Raw genomic sequence first — 17803 nt, forward strand, 5'->3', positions numbered from 1 at the left:
TTAATGCTAAGTGTAGCGCCCTCTAGTGCTAGAAGTGTAGATAGTATTTTTTGTTGTGTTTAGTGTAGGTAAATTTGTGTCTGTGTTTTTTCTTCTGGGTTGGAGAGCTGGATGACATACAGGCAGCATCACTGAGACCTCCCCCCCCTATTTCTAGAATGTACTGGAACCTTCTAGAAAATGGGAAGGCAAGTAAGGTGGAGCTGCCTGGAATATTCGGAGGGCCCGGACCAATCCCCAACTTGGGTTGGCAGGGGCAGGCCCTCTCAAATTATATATAGTGTCCTTCGCGCTACTCTGAGTGATAAGTGAATGTATCAAAAACAAAATAGTGAAAATGCAGCAAAAACTAACAGTGTTTACAATACACAAAATTAAAAATAGTATAAAAGGAGTTCTCGCACATAATCTATACACGCATCAATAATAATAACATAAGGTGAGTCAAAAATACTAATAGTGATAAATCAATAAACAAGAATAATATTAATATCTAAAATGTCCATGAGTGATAAATGCAGATGTACTGCCAGGGAGGAGAACAGAGAAGGAACTGGTTGTCCACCAATCTTAAACGTGAAAAGATACTAATAAATAGGTAGCTTGATCACAAGTGTGTCTGGTCTCTCAGAACTCTCACCTCATCAATAGATATATTCAGCAACAAGGATATCTATAGAGCACTTCACTTCCACAGAACAAACGGTATCCACACTTTCCACACTTCCACTGGTGTCTCTCAAGCTGTCTGCAGACTCATAAGTAGTATGGCAGCTTACTCCCAAAGACTCCTCGATCAATCCCTATTATGGCTCCAATTAGGGGGAAAGGGCAAACAGAGGACCTCCAATGGTGTAGTATGTATGGTAAGGGGAATGTTTATTTAAGTGTAAATGCTCTTACATCAAAAGATATAAACGAGTGCAATAATGAAGACGAACAGCGGTGTCCTCAGCGCCTTCTTACTTCACTCTAGGTGTACGTCTGCCCACGGCCAATCCCTACGCGTTACGACACTGTCACGTGTCTTCATCTGGGGACGAAGACACGTGACCGTGTCTCCCCAGATGAAGACACACGTGGAAAGTGTGGATAAAGAATATACATGTGACAATTAAATAGAGGATATCTAGATTGGTCCTCTTTCCATTAATGTCCCAATATGTTAGCCAAGTGCTTGTAAAAACGATCAATGCTTCTCCCATAAGATGTTAAAACACAACGTGATTTCACCACTTTAGTGATATTCCCGTCACCGTAAAAAATGGCCACTCACCAGATCTCATTTAATAAATGCCTTTGGTTCTATACCAGGATAACCACTCCTCTTATACGTTATTCCACCAACTGCCAGGTGCCTTAGATATAGTAATGTGGTCTCTTATTTTCCTACAAAGGCTCACAGAGAAAGAGTGCCCCTCATGGTGTAGTATATAAAAAGATTTATTGTTTTTTTTTAAATAAAAGTAGGTATTGCACTCACATTTAGTTGTGCCCGTATGCAGGCACCAAGCTTCTCCAGCCATGTATGCAAAACATGTAAAGGACAAAAGCCGTTCCCCCTACGCCTATCTCACGATCAGTGCGTGGTTCCGTAGATGTCAGCAGCCTCTACGCGTTTCGCAAAATATATATCGTCCTCAGGAAGCTCGGCTGGAAAAGAAAATCGCTCCATCTATGGCCGGTTTAAGATATATTACAGCACAACATTGCAATTTTTTCTTGTAAAAGTGAAAATCAGATTATCTTGGCTGAATCAGATCAGAAGCAGATGGTTGCATAAGATTACATTGAGGTTTATAATTATTTAAGAATTCAGTTGCGTAGTTGTATCACATATATTTTTGGCAAGGATTTTTAAAAAGGAGATGAGGGGAGTCCAAAAAAAGCGCAAAAAATTTTGTATCAACTTGAGTGCAGCCAATCAACTTTTAAATTTAAATTTTCTAAGCTTTTTATTCATTCCCGCAAGGTCTTTGTTTTTATTTTTGTGTTTTTTTTCTCAAGAATACAATGGTGTGTGAAATAGTAAGTCCTAAGTCAACTGTATGTAAGCTCAGCCGAAATGACACAAAAATTAATGTAATGGGATACAGGCACGAAAATCATGCAAAGGGGTTACCAACCCATGCTGTGCTCTACAGATTTCTGTCATGGAAATAGGATCAGATTGCTAAATATTGGATTTCAGTCTTTTCCCTATTTCCAGGTTTGTTCCTTCACCGAGTGCTGCCTCAGTATCTGGTTATGCTATCAGTTTTCATATTGAATGTAATCTAATTATCTTCTAAACATGGTAACAGCTGCATGAAAAACTGGACAGTGCATTTATCTACTAAGTTGATTTAAGGGAAATTTAGTAAAAGACAAAAATCATCAGTACATTTACGTAATAGCAGCTTATGCCCACCTGCTAGTTCTCATAGGTGTGCGCAGCCTATTGCATTAGGGTGTGCACCCCAAAGCTCAAACATATTTGCATGTGTATATACAGTATACTGATGGTGTCAGCAGAGCGGTGGACAGTGTCAGTAGGGCAGAGGACGGTGTCAGTAGGTTTTTTTTTTTGTTTTTTTTTAGGAGCCCCATTAGGGAGCTTTGGTGAAATATTGGGAGTATATTTCTGTGCATTACTGCATGTTTAACACACTATATTCCAGTGTGTTACTGCACGTTTAATGCAGCATATTTCTGTGCATTAGTGCATGTTTAAAGTAGTATATTTTGGTGTGTTATGTGCCGTTTAATGCTGTATTTTTCTGTGCGTTAGTGCCAGTTTAATGTAGTATTTTTCGGTACAATGTGCACCACACAGGGTGATTAGGGTGTGCCCAGGCACACCTGGCACACCCTGTGCGCACGCCTATGCTAGTTCTGCATATTGAATGAGAGCTCCAGATGTCCATGTGTCCCTTTTTCATTTTTTTATTTAGGTGGGTCTTATTTTTCTCAGATTGCACTGTCTATGTGCTGGACCCCATTAACATGAATCTCTACATATACAGAATTCCATGCATTAAAAGTAGACCCTGCTGGAACTTAACTTCTCATAGATGCAGGATGACAGTTTCCCAATGTGACTAATTTCATCTGGATTAGGCAATCTTATGGTTGTAGGTTCTCAATTTTTTTTTAACTTAGTCGACTGTCCCATCCATCCATGTCTCCGTGCTATATTTTGCTGAGACATCACTTTGAAATACGCCCCCCCCCCTAGCATTTCTAGCCGTGATCATCTTGAGTAAGGGCAGATGATTCATGTAGCATTTACTTCCTGGAATCCATCTGCCCTTAGCTCAGGCATGTAGGCAGGAGGGTGTGCTTAGCTGAGAAAACTGTTCCTCCCATCTTAAAGGCTCCTGGGATGTATGACATCATTTGCCTAGGCATGGAAAGCAGGAAGTAGCCAAAGAAATGAAAAACAAAGTTTAAAACAAGTGAAATTAAAGCGAGGGTTCACCCTCAAAATTAACTTTTTAGCTAACCTATCTCCAGCCTTGATAAAGGCTTGTAGCGTTGTCATTTTTCTTTAAATGTGTACACTTACCTGCCTTCAGCCGCACTTCCGGGTCTTCTTCCTTGCGGGGAGTGGGAGTGTCGCTCCTTTTCCCCGACGGGGAGCTCTGCGCAATGTCTCCTGGGAGTGAGTGTTGATCCTCCCAGGAGACGATTGACGTGCGGGTAAAGCGCGTCATCGCCTTCCGAAAATATCCGACGGGGACACGGCTCTTTACGGCGCTATACGGCGCCTGCGCCTGCTGTGTAGAGCTGACTGCGCAGGCGCCGTAAAGTGCAGAGTCCCCCTCGGATATTTTCGGAAGGCGATGACGCGCTTTACCCGAACGTCAATCATCTAAGCCTCGTCTTAGGAACGCCTACTCCCCGGGGGATCAAGAACCCGGAAGCCCCGTGAAAAAAAACCATAAGACCTTAAGTACAGCGGTACAAAAAAAAAAATCCAGCATACTGTAGTTGTCAGCAGTATGCTGGATGTAACGGTCTATTGGTGTTTTAGGGTGAACCCCCGCTTTAATATACCTTCCGATCTCTTTACTAATGCTAACAGCAAGAGAATTAAAAATAATCAATGTTGATTGAGAGAGTGAAGTTCCGCTTTAATTGGTACCATCATAAAATAAAGTGCATCCAAGCACTGACAAAAGATATGTTTGTAAGGCCGGGTACACACGAGAGGATTTATCCGCGGAAACGGTTCGGGGGACCGTTTCCGCGGATAAATCCTCTGGCGGATTTTGATCTCATGGTTGTACTAATCATGAGATCAAAATCCCCGCGGAATTCCGTCCGCGGTGACGTGTCGTGCCGTCGCCGCGATGATGACGCGGCGACGTGCGCGACGCGATGATGACGCGGCGACGTGCGCGACGCTGTGATATATGGACTTCCACGCATGCGTCGAATCATTACGACGCATGCGGGGGATGGATTCGGATGGATTGATCCGGTGAGTCTGTACAGACCAGCGGATCAATCCGTTGGACTGGATTCCAGCGGATCGATTTCTTAGCATGTCAAGAAATTTTGATCCGCTGGAAATCCATCCCCGGGGCCAAAAATCCGCGGAAACAGATCCGCTGGATCGTACACACCAGGGGATCTATCCGCTGGAACCGGTCCGCGGATCAATTCCAGCGGATCGATTCTCTCGTGTGTACGGGGCCTTAGACTTATTTATTACAAAAATCGGTGTCTTGCCTGTAAATCTCCTTCAGTATATACCGTATATACTTGAATATAAGCCGATGCACCTAATTTTACCACAAAAACTGGGAAAACGTATTGGCTCTAATATAAGCCTAGGGTGTCCATCTGCATGCCTCACTGTGCCTCACTTTGCCTAACTGTGTCAATGTGCATGCCTCACTGTGTCCCCAAAATCCGGGAGATCAGGTGCAAAAAGTTGACTCGAGTAAAAGCCGAGGGGGGCATTTTCAGCACACAAAAAAATGTGCTGAAAAACTCTGCTTATACTCGAGTATATACGGTATGTGTGAGCTAACAAGATTTATTTTGCATTTCTTTCTTTACATTGGTGTGCCATACTAATACCCTACTAACAAAAGGATAAATGCACTTTCAAAACGTGTTGGCTCCAAGTTCAAACAACTTTTACTCCTATTTTTTCTTCTCCATTTTCTAAGTGCTGTCATCACAGACCAAGGCCAATGTGAACACTGATTTGTTTATATTCACACCGCTACAGTATCTGCTTGCCATCTGTATATTTGCAACGCAGGACAGAGAAAAAGGAAGGCATTAGAGATCCTTCCAGACATGAAAAGTGATTCTATCATTTGTCTGTCTAGGATCACATAGGGTAGGGTAGTGATCTGTGGCTTCTGATGAGGTTCTTCAACGATTCTATGGGCTTCCTGTGAGTATAGTATAGTCTACAAATCATAAATGATATCTTCTTCTATTAGAACTTTAATAAAATAATGTAGACCAACACCTGACATGTTAATAATTAAACATATTTATTATTTCAGTTTAGTGGGTGTGCAGATAAAAGCTGAACTCCAGGCAGAAGAGTAAGGGTCCTACTTTCAGTGCCCACATCAATTCCCAACGTCATGAAGAGTTGACCGGTCAGAAAGGGCACAGTCTACAGTGCTGGATCCACTGATCATCCCTTCCAAAAATGCCTGTGAGGGACGCTGAAGGCAGATTTAGAGTATAAAAACAGCTTTATAAGGATTTAATTTTTTAATAAGTACTGGCAGTGAGAAATCTTTACCTGGTGATGGGTTTTAATACTACAAAGCAATACAATATGATTTCAGAACGTACAAAAAACTTCTGATTATGTACCGTGTAGTAACCGTGATTTGTAAAACACGCAAGTGACCACTTTATTGGGTGGTACAAAATTCACTGTAAGAGGCAGTGGGTGTGTGTATAACCGCTGGTGGAAGATTCCTCACAAAATTTCTTACTCACCACTTGGAAATCATAATACCTTGTTTTATCTAAAGCTTAACAAGTTAGTAAGAGCTGTGGTTAGTTTGCAGGTACACATTTTAGGTAGGGGTTCTAACCATAAGGGTCCTGTAAAATATTTTATATACTGTATATAAATATTTATTTTTCTTTTTTTTATCCAGAAATGATGAGGGCACGGGCAAAAGGCACAGTATCTCACAGAAAGATAAAGGTCAGCATCTTAAAAATGGTCCTGCTCCATGTGACCAAAACGGACCACCCATCCACCCTGAGAGACTGAAGGACTTTGTGGAAGAAGAATACCTCAATGGAGACCTGACCACATGGGAGAAGAAAGTAGCTGGAAACACAGAGGAAGCACTGAAAAGGGACACTGAGCCAGTGCTTCCAAAAGTGAGGAAGTCCAGTGTGCGACCAAAGAACGAATTCATGAGATTTGAGGACATCAGTGCAGCGGCCTTCAAAATCCAAAGTGGCGTTCTGAAAACCCCTTGCATGGTATGACATCCGCTAGTAGCATGATACCATATGGTTAAAACAAATTGTGTGCTAATGAGCTGTGTTATGGCCATTAGACATGTGCATTCGTTTTCATCCGAATGCATTTTCGTCCGAATTTCAGGTATTTTCGTTATCGTTTTAACAAACGATAACGAAAGCACAGAAAACGAAAACCGAAAGATCCGACATAAACAAATGCTTTATTTTCGTTTTTGTTGCGGTCGAATGTGCCTAACCTTAACTCTATTAGTCTAATATTATTCTACATAAAGAGAAAAGATTAGACATTATAGAGACATGAAGATTCAACATAGAGTCACATGAAGATTCGACATAGAGAGACATGAAGAGTCAATTTTTTTTCGAACATTCAACAGACACCATAAGCCTTTAATGACAGATTCGACCTTAATTTGGATTTTCGGACGAATGCATTTTTTAAACGAAAAACAAAATAAATAAAAACGAATTTCAGGAGTAACTAAATAAAATTATTTTTCGGACGAAAACGAAATTACAAAACGAAATATTTCAGTGTCTAAATTGGCCATTGCCATTGGTGGCTGTCTGGCTGCATGTTTAGTTATATATTTCTATTATGGCATAAATGACACAATGGACTATATACATGATTTTACTAATGAGAACGGTATCATTAGCAGTAATCAGCATGGATTCATGAAGAATTGTTCTTGCCAAACCAATCTATTAACCTTCTATGGAGAGGTGAGTTGCCATCTAGATAAAGGAAGGCCTGTAGTTGTGGTGTATCTGGATTTTGCAAAAGAATTTGACACAGTTCCCCATAAGTGTTTACTGTATAAAGTAAGGTCAGTTATGGCTCCAGTGGCCAATGATATTAGGGGACTGAAGTCCCTCTTTAAAACAAAGGATTTTATTGATGTACAGTAGAGGTTCACACTTTCCATTTGTCTTGTTGATAATGTAAAATTTAAAAGGGGAAATCTTTCAATAAGGACACCTGTTCTAGTGATGTCTATGAAGGAATTTCCTCTCACTTCGGAGAGATTTCGTCTCCCTTACTGTCATGTTTCTGGGAATGGAAATTAAGACAAATCTCATCAATTGGACACCAAAAAATAAAGCTGAAAAGTGTTTTAACAGTACCCAACACTATTCAAAACAAAACCACAAACCACAAACCACTCCCAGATAGCTCTCTTCAGGCCTGTCTGCAATGACCTCTCTCCACTGCCCTTCTCACAGTCCTCTTCTGGTTCTGCACCCATCTTAACTGCAATCTCCCATTTCTCTCAGGTGTGCCTCCCAGTCCTCCCAACTGTTCTCACTCACCAGCCCTCCCGGCTATGATCAGTAGTCCTCCCTGCAGACTATTAGAAGTGTTCTCTCCCGCTGACCTCTACTTGCTCTCATATGCCTCTCCTTCCAGGATCTCTTTACTCCTGGATGCACCAGCCCAGGGTCACCCCCCAGACTGGGCAGCTCCCGTGGGCCCCGACAGCCTCCACACTCTCTTACTCTAGCTCTTCCACCCAACAACTCCTACTCAGCTGGGCTGACCCCAGGTATTTAAGGAGGCCTTCCCCCTGCCAATCCAAGTCGGGGATTGGTCAAGGCTCCTTAAGATACAGCAGGCAGCCCCGCCTCTCTTCCCCCTCCTCTCCTTCTAGCACTTTCTAGAAGGAATACGGAGGTGACAGTCAAGTGATGCGGCCTATGAGTCGCCAGCTGCTACCCTGAAGTACTCCCAGTCCAGAATGAAAACAAATAGGCCTAGCAACCAGCTAGGCCTGCCTAAATTTACCTACTGATCCAGCAAAAATCCTCACTCTAGCACCCACCTAACTAGAGGGGGCTACAGGTGCATTTGTCACATTTTGAATGTTTTCGTCCCAAGATTGTAAAACAATTTATATTTTGTAGAAATTAGATAAGTATATTTCATTTTGGTATGAACTAGCATAATATTTATCTATCGGGTATTAAATAATTCTGAAATACTCTATTTTCCAAGTATTCATATATTTGAGTAATTAAGATATTTCCCATAATTATTTAATATGATATCACAGTTCTGTTTTTTTCTTTTGTTGTTGTTTTTTTAGTATTCAAGGATTTCAAAGCAGTATGGGGTGGATATTTATCTGAAGAAGGAATATTTGCAATACACAGGCTCGGTCAAGGAGAGGGGAGTGTTGTACCTGCTCACATCCCTTCAGGAGGTAAGAGAATCACAAATGTCCAAATAAATAAAATGAGCTTAAGATAAGGGCTTTGCAGTTCTGCAGTTTTCCTTTCATACAGCAAGGTTGAAGTTTAGGTTGTGTGCAGGTTGGGGCAATTTTCTTTGTCCACCCTATATTATGTCTAGCTGTCAAATGATTTCTAGTAGTGGCAAAAGATATGGAAGAAAAGTTCCATCTGCGCTATGGTCATACTGACCAAAGGACATCCTGTACCTTTTGGAAGAGAAAGCTTAAAGTTTTTTTTTTTTTTCACTAAATAGCTTCCTTTACCTTAGTGCAGTCCTCCTTCACTTACCTCATCCTTCCATTTTGCTTTTAAATGTCCTTATTTCTTCTGAGAAATCCTCACTTCCTGTTCTTCTGTCTGTAACTCCACACAGTAATGCAAGGCTTTCTCCCTGGTGTGGAGTGTCGTGCTCGCCCCCTCCCTTGGACTACAGGAGAGTCAGGACGCTCTCTACGTTGTAGATAGAGAAAGGAGCTGTGTGTTGGTGGGCGTCCTGACTCTCCTGTAGTCCAGAAGAACAGAAAGTGAGGATTTCTCAGAAAAAATAAGGAAATTTAAAAGCAAAATCGAAGGATGAGGTAAGTGAAGGAGGACTGCACTAAGGTAAAGGAAGCTATTTAGGGAAAAAAATTGTACCTTTACAACCCCTTTAACCTAACTACTATGACCAAAATCTTCAAAATTCTGTAGATTAGTACCTGTCCAAGGCTATATTCCCTTCAGTGGAAGCTCATCTGTCAGCTTGGTAGACTGTGGATAAGCTTCCACGTGAGCCATGGCGTACAAGTGTGTGTACAGATCTGAAGACAGGCAGGTCACATCATAAGAATCTTGGGTGAACAGGGTAGTATTTCGGTATTATAATTTATGAATGTACAGGAAGAAGGGAGCAAGTGCACTAAACATTATGAACTAGCTCCTAAAAATATAACTTACTAATTGTTAGCGGAGTGCTTTTTACCTTTATAAAATACCCGCTTTTTTATATTAAAACATTAAACCTTAAGGACTTCTTTTAAAAGTGTACTTATATTGAAAGCCAAGATTTTAAAACAACTTGCACTGAAATGATAGCATTCCATGACTTCCTCTACATATATATATATATATAATATATAATATATATATATATATATATTCTGGGCCAGATTCTCAGTCAGCGGCGTATCTTTGCCCGGGCGTAACGTATCCGATTTACGTTACGCCTCCGCAACTTAGACGGGCAAGTGCTGTATTCTCAAAGCACTTGCTCCGTAAGTTGCAGGGGCGTAGCGTAAATCGGCCGGCGTAAGCCCGCCTAATTCAAATTTGGATCAGGGGGACGTGTTTTATGTAAAACTACTGTGACCCGACGTAATTAACGTTTTTGCGGAACGGCGCATTCGCCGTCCGTGGAATTTCCCAGTGTGCATTGCTCCATAGTACGCCGCAAGGACACAAGCCCCATTCACGGACGACTTACGCAAACGACGTAACTTTGTCAAATTTTGACGCGGGAACGACGGCCATACTTAACATTGGTACGCCGCACTTATGCCTCATATAGCAGGGGCAACTATACGCTGGGAAAAGCCTAACGTAAACTTCGTAACTTTACTGCGTCGGCCGCGCGTACGTTCGGGAATTCGCGTATCTAGCTAATTTGCATACTCGACGCGGAATTCGACGGAAGCGCCACCTAGCGGTCAAAAAAAAATGCAGTTAAGATCCGACAGCGTAAGAGACTTGCGCCTGTCGGATCTAATGGATATCTATGCGTAACTGATTCTAAGAATCAGGCGCATAGATACGATGGGTCGGATTAGGACTTACGACGGTGTACATGGCGCTGCGCCGTCGTAAGTCCTTTCAGAATCTGGCCCATACTGTATATTGATTGGAATATGTTACTATTGCTTACTTTATAATCACCCCTGAAATTATTTACAGAAAAAAAAAACTAGTGATTGAAACTGACTATAGAGTAAACCTAAAGCCAGCTCTAGTGTTGGCAGTGCACTTAACCACAGAGTCTATCAGCAGGTAGGCTGGTCTAGTTACTCTTGTTACTCTTACCCTTGTGCCATAATTGCATGGGAAGAATGGGGTCCAATTTTCCCCTTGGAAAGCCCATGCAGTACCTCGAGAGGAGAAGTTGTCAGATTGGACACTCTCGGGAGACTTGGTGGCCATCTTGGGTGAAGAAACCTTTTAAATTGGGGGACTCACGTAATATTGGTGTGCTGTTTGCGAGTGGTTGGACAGGAACCCTCTTGTGAGGGAGAGTGTTCATCATAGAGAAAGGTTCTAGTCAAGCAGGGAATGCAGGGAATGCTGAAGGAAGGCTTCTTTATCAGTGCTTTCACTCCGGTGGCTGGTCCAGTAGCGTGTAGCTAGTGCAGTTTGCTGAAATCACTTCTCCGCTATTCTGCCAAGGAACACTACCCTCTGCAGCTGAAGCCATCCTCCGGTAACACGTTTTGACATATGCTGAGGCTGATTATTCACTGTACTGTTGTATCAAGTGCCAACCACTGGTTAATCTGTTGTACTAAGAAGCCTGCTCAAGATTTACATAAAATACCTCAGTGCATCACATTCTCTGTGTGAGTGATTCCCCCCAAACAAGGTATCTAACATAAGCCCTGCCTACAACCACATGTATTTTTTAAAACATTTTGAATAATACCCTTTTTTACAGTTGTCCACACGATGTACATGGTCATTTTTCTATTTGCCTCTTCTCTGGCAGTAGGTGGTCCTAAGTAGTGCAGCTACTGTGAGCCCAGGTCAAAATTATGATGCACCCTCATGAGGTGTGTTTACATGATAGTTTGCACTCAGGTAAAGTGGGATGAATGACACTGGGAATCATCCAATCTTTTAAAGAACCTAAGGCAGCAAAGGTTGCTTTCCTTTGTTTTTAAATGTGCTGGGTGTTTTATTTTTTCGCTTTTTCTAAGGGATGGAGTTATACTTTTAAGCATGTTTATTTGGGCAGAGTGCCAAAACATGTCAAAACTGCGGTCAGGGCTGGTTTTTCATCACTGGTATCTATAGAAACACCATTCTTGATGCCTTAAAGAGGTTGTAAAGCTTTGTGTTTTTTCACCTGAATTTCATTCAGGTGAAAAAACACCTTGCACTCTCAGGCTCCCCAGTCCCCAGCCACGAAACTCTGTGGGCTTGTTCCCGCGATGGTTTCCCCCAGCTTGAGGCAACTCATCATTGGAGATTGATAGCAGCGCAGCCATTGCTCCCGCTGCTGTCAATCAAATCAATGACGCAGCGTGCCGGGGGCGGGGCCTAGTGATACAGTCGGAGGCTATAGCCGCTGGCTGTATCATGGGAGCGCGCCCGCAAGCTAATCCCCTTGGGAGAGTGCTTCCCAAGAAGGGGGTTAGCTCTTGTGGGGAGGAGCCGAGACAGCCGCCAAGGGACCCAAGAAGACCAGGATCGAGGCCACTCCGTGCAAAACGAAGTGCACAGTAGAGGTAAGTATGACATGTTTGTTATTTAAATAAAAAAAAATTATATATATATATATATATATATATATATATATATATATATATATATATATATATATATATATATATATATATATATATATATATATATATATATATATATATATATATATATATATATATATATATATATATATATATATATATATATATATATATATATATATATATATACCTTTTACAACCCCTTTAAGTAACACCTCCATGCTAGGGTCAACATTTCCTTTTTTTTATTTTTATGCATTCAACCTAGGATTGTGACAATGTATAAATAAGCTATAGTGTAACTGTTTTTCTACTTATACAGTGAAATAACCCAATAACTATCTAAAAAAAATACCCCTTTACATCTTTCACCTATAGGCAAAGAACTAGCATACCCAATGGTAAATGTGGCCTTGTGTACATTATACAGTATAAGCAACAATAACATTGTTTTGTTTTTCTTTTATATAGACCGCTTTTCGTGCAGTACCACTTCTGGTATTTATTGGGCATATGGGGATTTGTATATTTTCTAAAATATGTAGCATTTCTGAGATAATGCCTATATTTTTTTATGAAAAAGATTACAAAATACAGTACTTCAGCACATTGTGGTCTGGGGATTTTGTTTTCACGCTGCACAAAATATAAACCATTTTTTTGGCTTACAAGTCATTTAAATGGTAATGGACTTTTGTTATATCATGTTTTTAGGTCAAGTCTTCCATTTTCTTTTACAATCATGTACAATTTATTACTAACTTTGCAGTGATCTGTTTTCCCTTTCCTTTCGTCCACAGGATCAGCAAAGAAAAGGCGTCATTGTAGCTACAGACAGTAATTTTGCCATGGCAGTAGCTTTCCATGCAGCACAACTACAAATCCCAGTGTTTGTTATCATGTCAGCTGGAACATCTCCAAACCGGGTCAGAATATGTCGGGATTATGGGGCCATGGTTATCCTTTTTGGACCCACAGCGAGAGATGCCCAGAGCCATGCCAGGAGACTGGCACAAGAAAATGGATACCTGTATATTGAAGAGTATGTCTGAATTTCAGATAGTTATTAATGTTCTATAAAAGGTGTTTTTAGCACGGAAATCGAATAGGAACAGAGGAGACAACAGCAGAAAGTAACTGAGTTTAACAAATGTGTTTGATTTTCCCATGCCTAAAAGTCTACCAAAACTTTTTTTATTTTTTAATTTTGCTTTGATAGAGGTGGAAAGGTTAAGAACTGTGGGCCAGATTCAGGTACAATTGCGCCCGTGTAACGTAAGCCGTTTACGTTACACCGCCGCAAGTTTTCAGTTTTAGTGCCCGATCCACAAAGTACTTACCTGGAAACTTGCGGCGGTGTATCGTAAATACGTCCGGCGCAAGGCAGTCCAAATCGAATGGGCGGGTACAATTAAAATTAGGTGCACGCCGGACCTACTGCGCATGCTCCGTTTCGTAACTCCCGCCGTGCTTTGCGCGAACTGACGTCATTTTTGCGATCGGCGACGTGCGTAGTGTACTTCCGTATTCCCGGATGTGAAATTTTAAATTTCGACGCGGGAACGACGGCCATACTTTAGACAGCAATACGTTTGCTGACTAAAGTTAAGGCACCCAAAACGACGACTAACTTTGCGACGGGAAACTAGACTAGCGGCGACGTAGCGAACGCGAAAAACCGTTGTGGTTTGCCGTAACTCCTAATTTGCATACCCGACGCTGGTTTACGACGCGAACTCCCCCCAGCAGGGGCCGCGGTACTGCATCCTAAGATCCGACAGTGTAAAACTATTGCACCTGTCGGATCTTAGGGATATCTATGCGTAACTGATTCTATAAATCAGTCGCATAGATACTCTGAGAGATACGACGGAGTATCTGAGATACTCCGTCGTATCTCCTTTGTGAATCTGGGCCTGTGGGCCAGATTCACATAGAATTACGTTACTCCACGGCGGCGTAACGTATCCCATTTACGTTACACCGCCGCAGGTTTACAGCGTAAGTGCCTGATTCTCAAAACTCTTACCTGTAAACTTGCGACGGTGTAACGTAAATGCGCTCGGCGCAAGCCCGCCCAATTCAAATGGGGCGGGCACCATTTAAATTAGGCGCGTTCCCGCGCCGAACGTACTGCGCATGCTCCGTCGGGTAAATTACCCGACGTGCATTACGCTAAATGACGTCGCACGGACGTCATTTGTTTAGACGTTAACGTAAATGGCGTCCAGCGCCATTCATGGACGACTTACGCAAACGACGTGCTTTTTTACATTTCGACGCGGGAACGACGGCCATACTTAACATGGCTTAGAACAACTAGGGCTCAGCCCTAATTTTACGCGGCGTAACTCGACGGAAACGACGTTAAGTTTGATCGACGGGCAGCGCGGACGTTTGGAAAATGGCCGTAACTAGTCATTTGCATATTCTACGCCGACCGCAATGGCCTCGCCACCTAGCGGCCGGCCTAGAATTACATCCTTAAGATCCGACAGTGTAATTCAATTACACCTGTGGGATCTTAGGGCTAGCTATGCGTAACTGATTCTATGAATCAGCCGCATAGTTAGGACGGGCGGATCACAGAGATACGACGGCGTATCAGGAGATACGCCGCCGTATCTCTTTTGTGAATCTGGCCCTGTGTTTTTATTGTCTGTGTCCTAAATGGGGAGCATTTCTCTAATTTTCAATACCAAATGGGACAAATCTAGTATTTAAAATTACTGTATTTATTTTAAATAAAATATGGACCTATACTTGCTTAATTTTATTGTCTGCATTCCGAAGATTAGTTTTGCTTACTTCTAGTCCCAGTGATTCTTGGAAGTGAGGGTGCCTAGGCAGAAATTCTAGACCTTATACACTCTATTAAAGCCATATTCCAAACAAAATGTTTTTGGTTTTGGTGTCCCCATTCATTATTTGAAAATGTACAACCATAGCAGGAAGAAGATCTTCTTTTCTTTTCATTAACATAACTATTCATCAAACTCTTTTATTTACTTGACTACTGCCTGTTCTGTATCTAATACTTTTTCCGATCTGATACACTATTATTTTGTTGAATAGAGAAGACAGTGCTGGATATCTCGCTGGCTTGGGAACGGTTGGGCTGGAGATATATGAACAAGTGCCCAGTTTGGATGCAGTCATTTTTCCAGCAGGTGGACATTGTGGGTTACTGGCCGGATCAGCAGCTGCCCTAAAACACCTGAATCCAAAAATCACAGTCATTGTAAGTTATGTTAATGCACTTTTAACTTGGAAGTACCTAAACACTTAAATGCATGCTCCTAACAAAATAATGTATAGCAGCAAACAAATAGTCTTGCGCATGAGCGTGATGTCTGGGTTATGGAATGTTCAAAGGATAATTCCTCAGGCCTTGCTGCCCTCCAGGATAGGGGTATCCTAGCAATCAAGAGAGGGAATATAGAAAAGAGGGCGCACCAGTCTTGTGCATTATCCTTTAGTAAATTTATTTGTAAAAACTGATTAAAAACTACTCAAAAATATGTGAAGATAATTTGTTTTGTAAAAACCTCCAAATAGTGGCAGTCAATCTAGGTACGACAGTCTCCAGATGGTGAACGAGAGGGCTTCAGGACCACTGCTGGCCTACATGTTTCGAAGGAATACCTTCTTCCTCAGAGCCAGGCTCTGAGGAAGAAGGTATTTCTTCGAAAACATGTAAGCCAGCAGTGGCCCTGAAGGAAAAAAAATGTATAACCTTGATCATTCTGTTCTGGTAATGGATATTACAGTGCATTTTTTTACTACTGAAAGAAGTTTTTTTAGAAGGGTAGTGAAAAAGCTTTTGGGACTAATGAGAACAAATATGGAAGTTAAACAGGTATACCGTATACGCAACCTAAAACTGCTAGATTTGGCAAAGTTAATACTCCATTGTGTAGTTTCCAGCTATCTTGAACCCAACTGTAGAGGCAGGGGCCTCTATTTTTTTCCTGTATCCTCCAAAAACTAACAGGGAGAGTAAAAAACCCTTGTAACAGCAAAATCTAGGTAGAGGTAAGTGGAACTGAGATATTACTGCCAGAATTCCCAAGAGACCAAGGAAGTAAAACAATGAGTTGGGTCACCAGACTGCCAATCTAGAATCTATTCACAGTGGAATTATCCTATAATATTGAGAATATTTGTTGCTAGGTCACACTTTGTGTAAGGGGTTAGATAAGCTAGACTGCTACATCCACCTAACCTTAACGCCAAAATGAATGTCTTGTATTTTCAGGGTGTGGAAAGTGAGAAGTTCCCTATAGTACAACAGGCATTAAAAGCTGGACGCAGCTTGACTGAGCATGACTATCTTACTCATCCTTTGTATGGAGGTAAGATTTATGTTGTACTGTTTATATGCTCTGTAATTGGCACTTACTGTATATACTACAGTCTCTAGCTAGTTTAATAAAAGGGGAACTCGGTGACAGTACAAGAAGGAAAACTGCAGATTCTTTCCCTATTTTTTCAGATCAGTCTTATGCCGTGTACACACGATCGGAAATTCCGATAAGAAAACAGTGGATTTTTTTCCGACTGAATTTTGGCTCAAGCTTGTGTTGCATACACACGGTCATACCAAATTCAGTCTGTCAAGAGCGCGGTGACGTACAACACTACAACGACCCGAGAAAAATTAAGTTCAATGATTCCAAGCATGCGTTGATTCTAAACAGGCGTATTTTTTTGCGCGTCGGAATCGCATACAGACGATCGAAATTTCCGACAAGAACTTTTCCCGTCGGAAAATTTGAGAACCAGCTCTCAAATTTTTTTGGGTGGAAATACCGACAGAAAAAATCCGATGGATCGTACACACGGTTGGAATTTCCGACCAAAAGCTCACATCGAACTTTTCTTGTCGGAATTTCCAAAATTCAGACAAATGATAACTGAATTTTGATTAATTTCTACGATTCACCTTCGTGTTTTGCCTTTCTTCACTTGCGTAGAATTTCAATAAATATTCTATGATCAAGCTATAAAGAACAAGATTAACATGGTATAAATTAAAAATGTGGGTGAAGTGTATAACATGGATTGGTTTATTAAAACGGTCAGTTATTTGATTGAACACTGGCTGTAATAACATGGGTAGAAAAAAAAGTGCCTTCCTTTTAAAAAAAGAGGTGGTACCTGGGTGGGATATTATTCTCTAGGTGGAGTATTAATAATCAACTCACCATGATGAAAAACTGCAGTAATACATATACTCTTTGGCTTAATGTTTGCATACACCCCTATACGAGCTTGGTGGATTTCCAATTCCAAAACAATCACCATAAGAGCCGGTTCACACAGGGGCGGCATGACTTCGGGGGCAACTCGGCCAGGCGACCTAAAGACGACTTCTAAGGCGACTTGCAAAATGACTTCTGTATAGAAGTCAATGCAAATCGCCCCGAGTAGCCCCCGAAGTCATACAAGAACCTTTTTCTAAGTCGGAGCGACTTGCGTCGCTCCTATTAGAACGGTTCTATTCACTAGAATGGGATGCGACTTGTCAGGCGGCTGTGTCGCCTGACGAGTCGCCCCAGTGTGAACCGGCTCTCAATATTGAGTTGCCCCTTCTTTTGAAGCTACAA

The 17803-nt window shown here is 41.6% G+C and overlaps 1 protein-coding gene across 6 annotated transcripts in view; it reads left to right on the forward strand.

The window, feature by feature from the left end:
- The window catches only part of LOC120909016 (L-threonine ammonia-lyase-like), an 80676-nt gene that overhangs the window by 19963 nt on the left and 42910 nt on the right, over positions 1-17803 (forward strand). For all 6 annotated transcript variants that reach the window (XM_040320592.1, XM_040320595.1, XM_040320591.1 and 3 more), the window contains 5 exons: positions 6126-6462; positions 8553-8669; positions 12995-13236; positions 15270-15435; positions 16453-16549. In XM_040320592.1, the coding sequence (XP_040176526.1) occupies positions 6126-6462; positions 8553-8669; positions 12995-13236; positions 15270-15435; positions 16453-16549 (959 nt within the window). The remainder of the gene's footprint in view (positions 1-6125; positions 6463-8552; positions 8670-12994; positions 13237-15269; positions 15436-16452; positions 16550-17803) is intronic.

This window comes from Rana temporaria, chromosome 8 (assembly GCF_905171775.1).
Source record: "Rana temporaria chromosome 8, aRanTem1.1, whole genome shotgun sequence".
Lineage (NCBI taxonomy): Eukaryota > Metazoa > Chordata > Amphibia > Anura > Ranidae > Rana > Rana temporaria.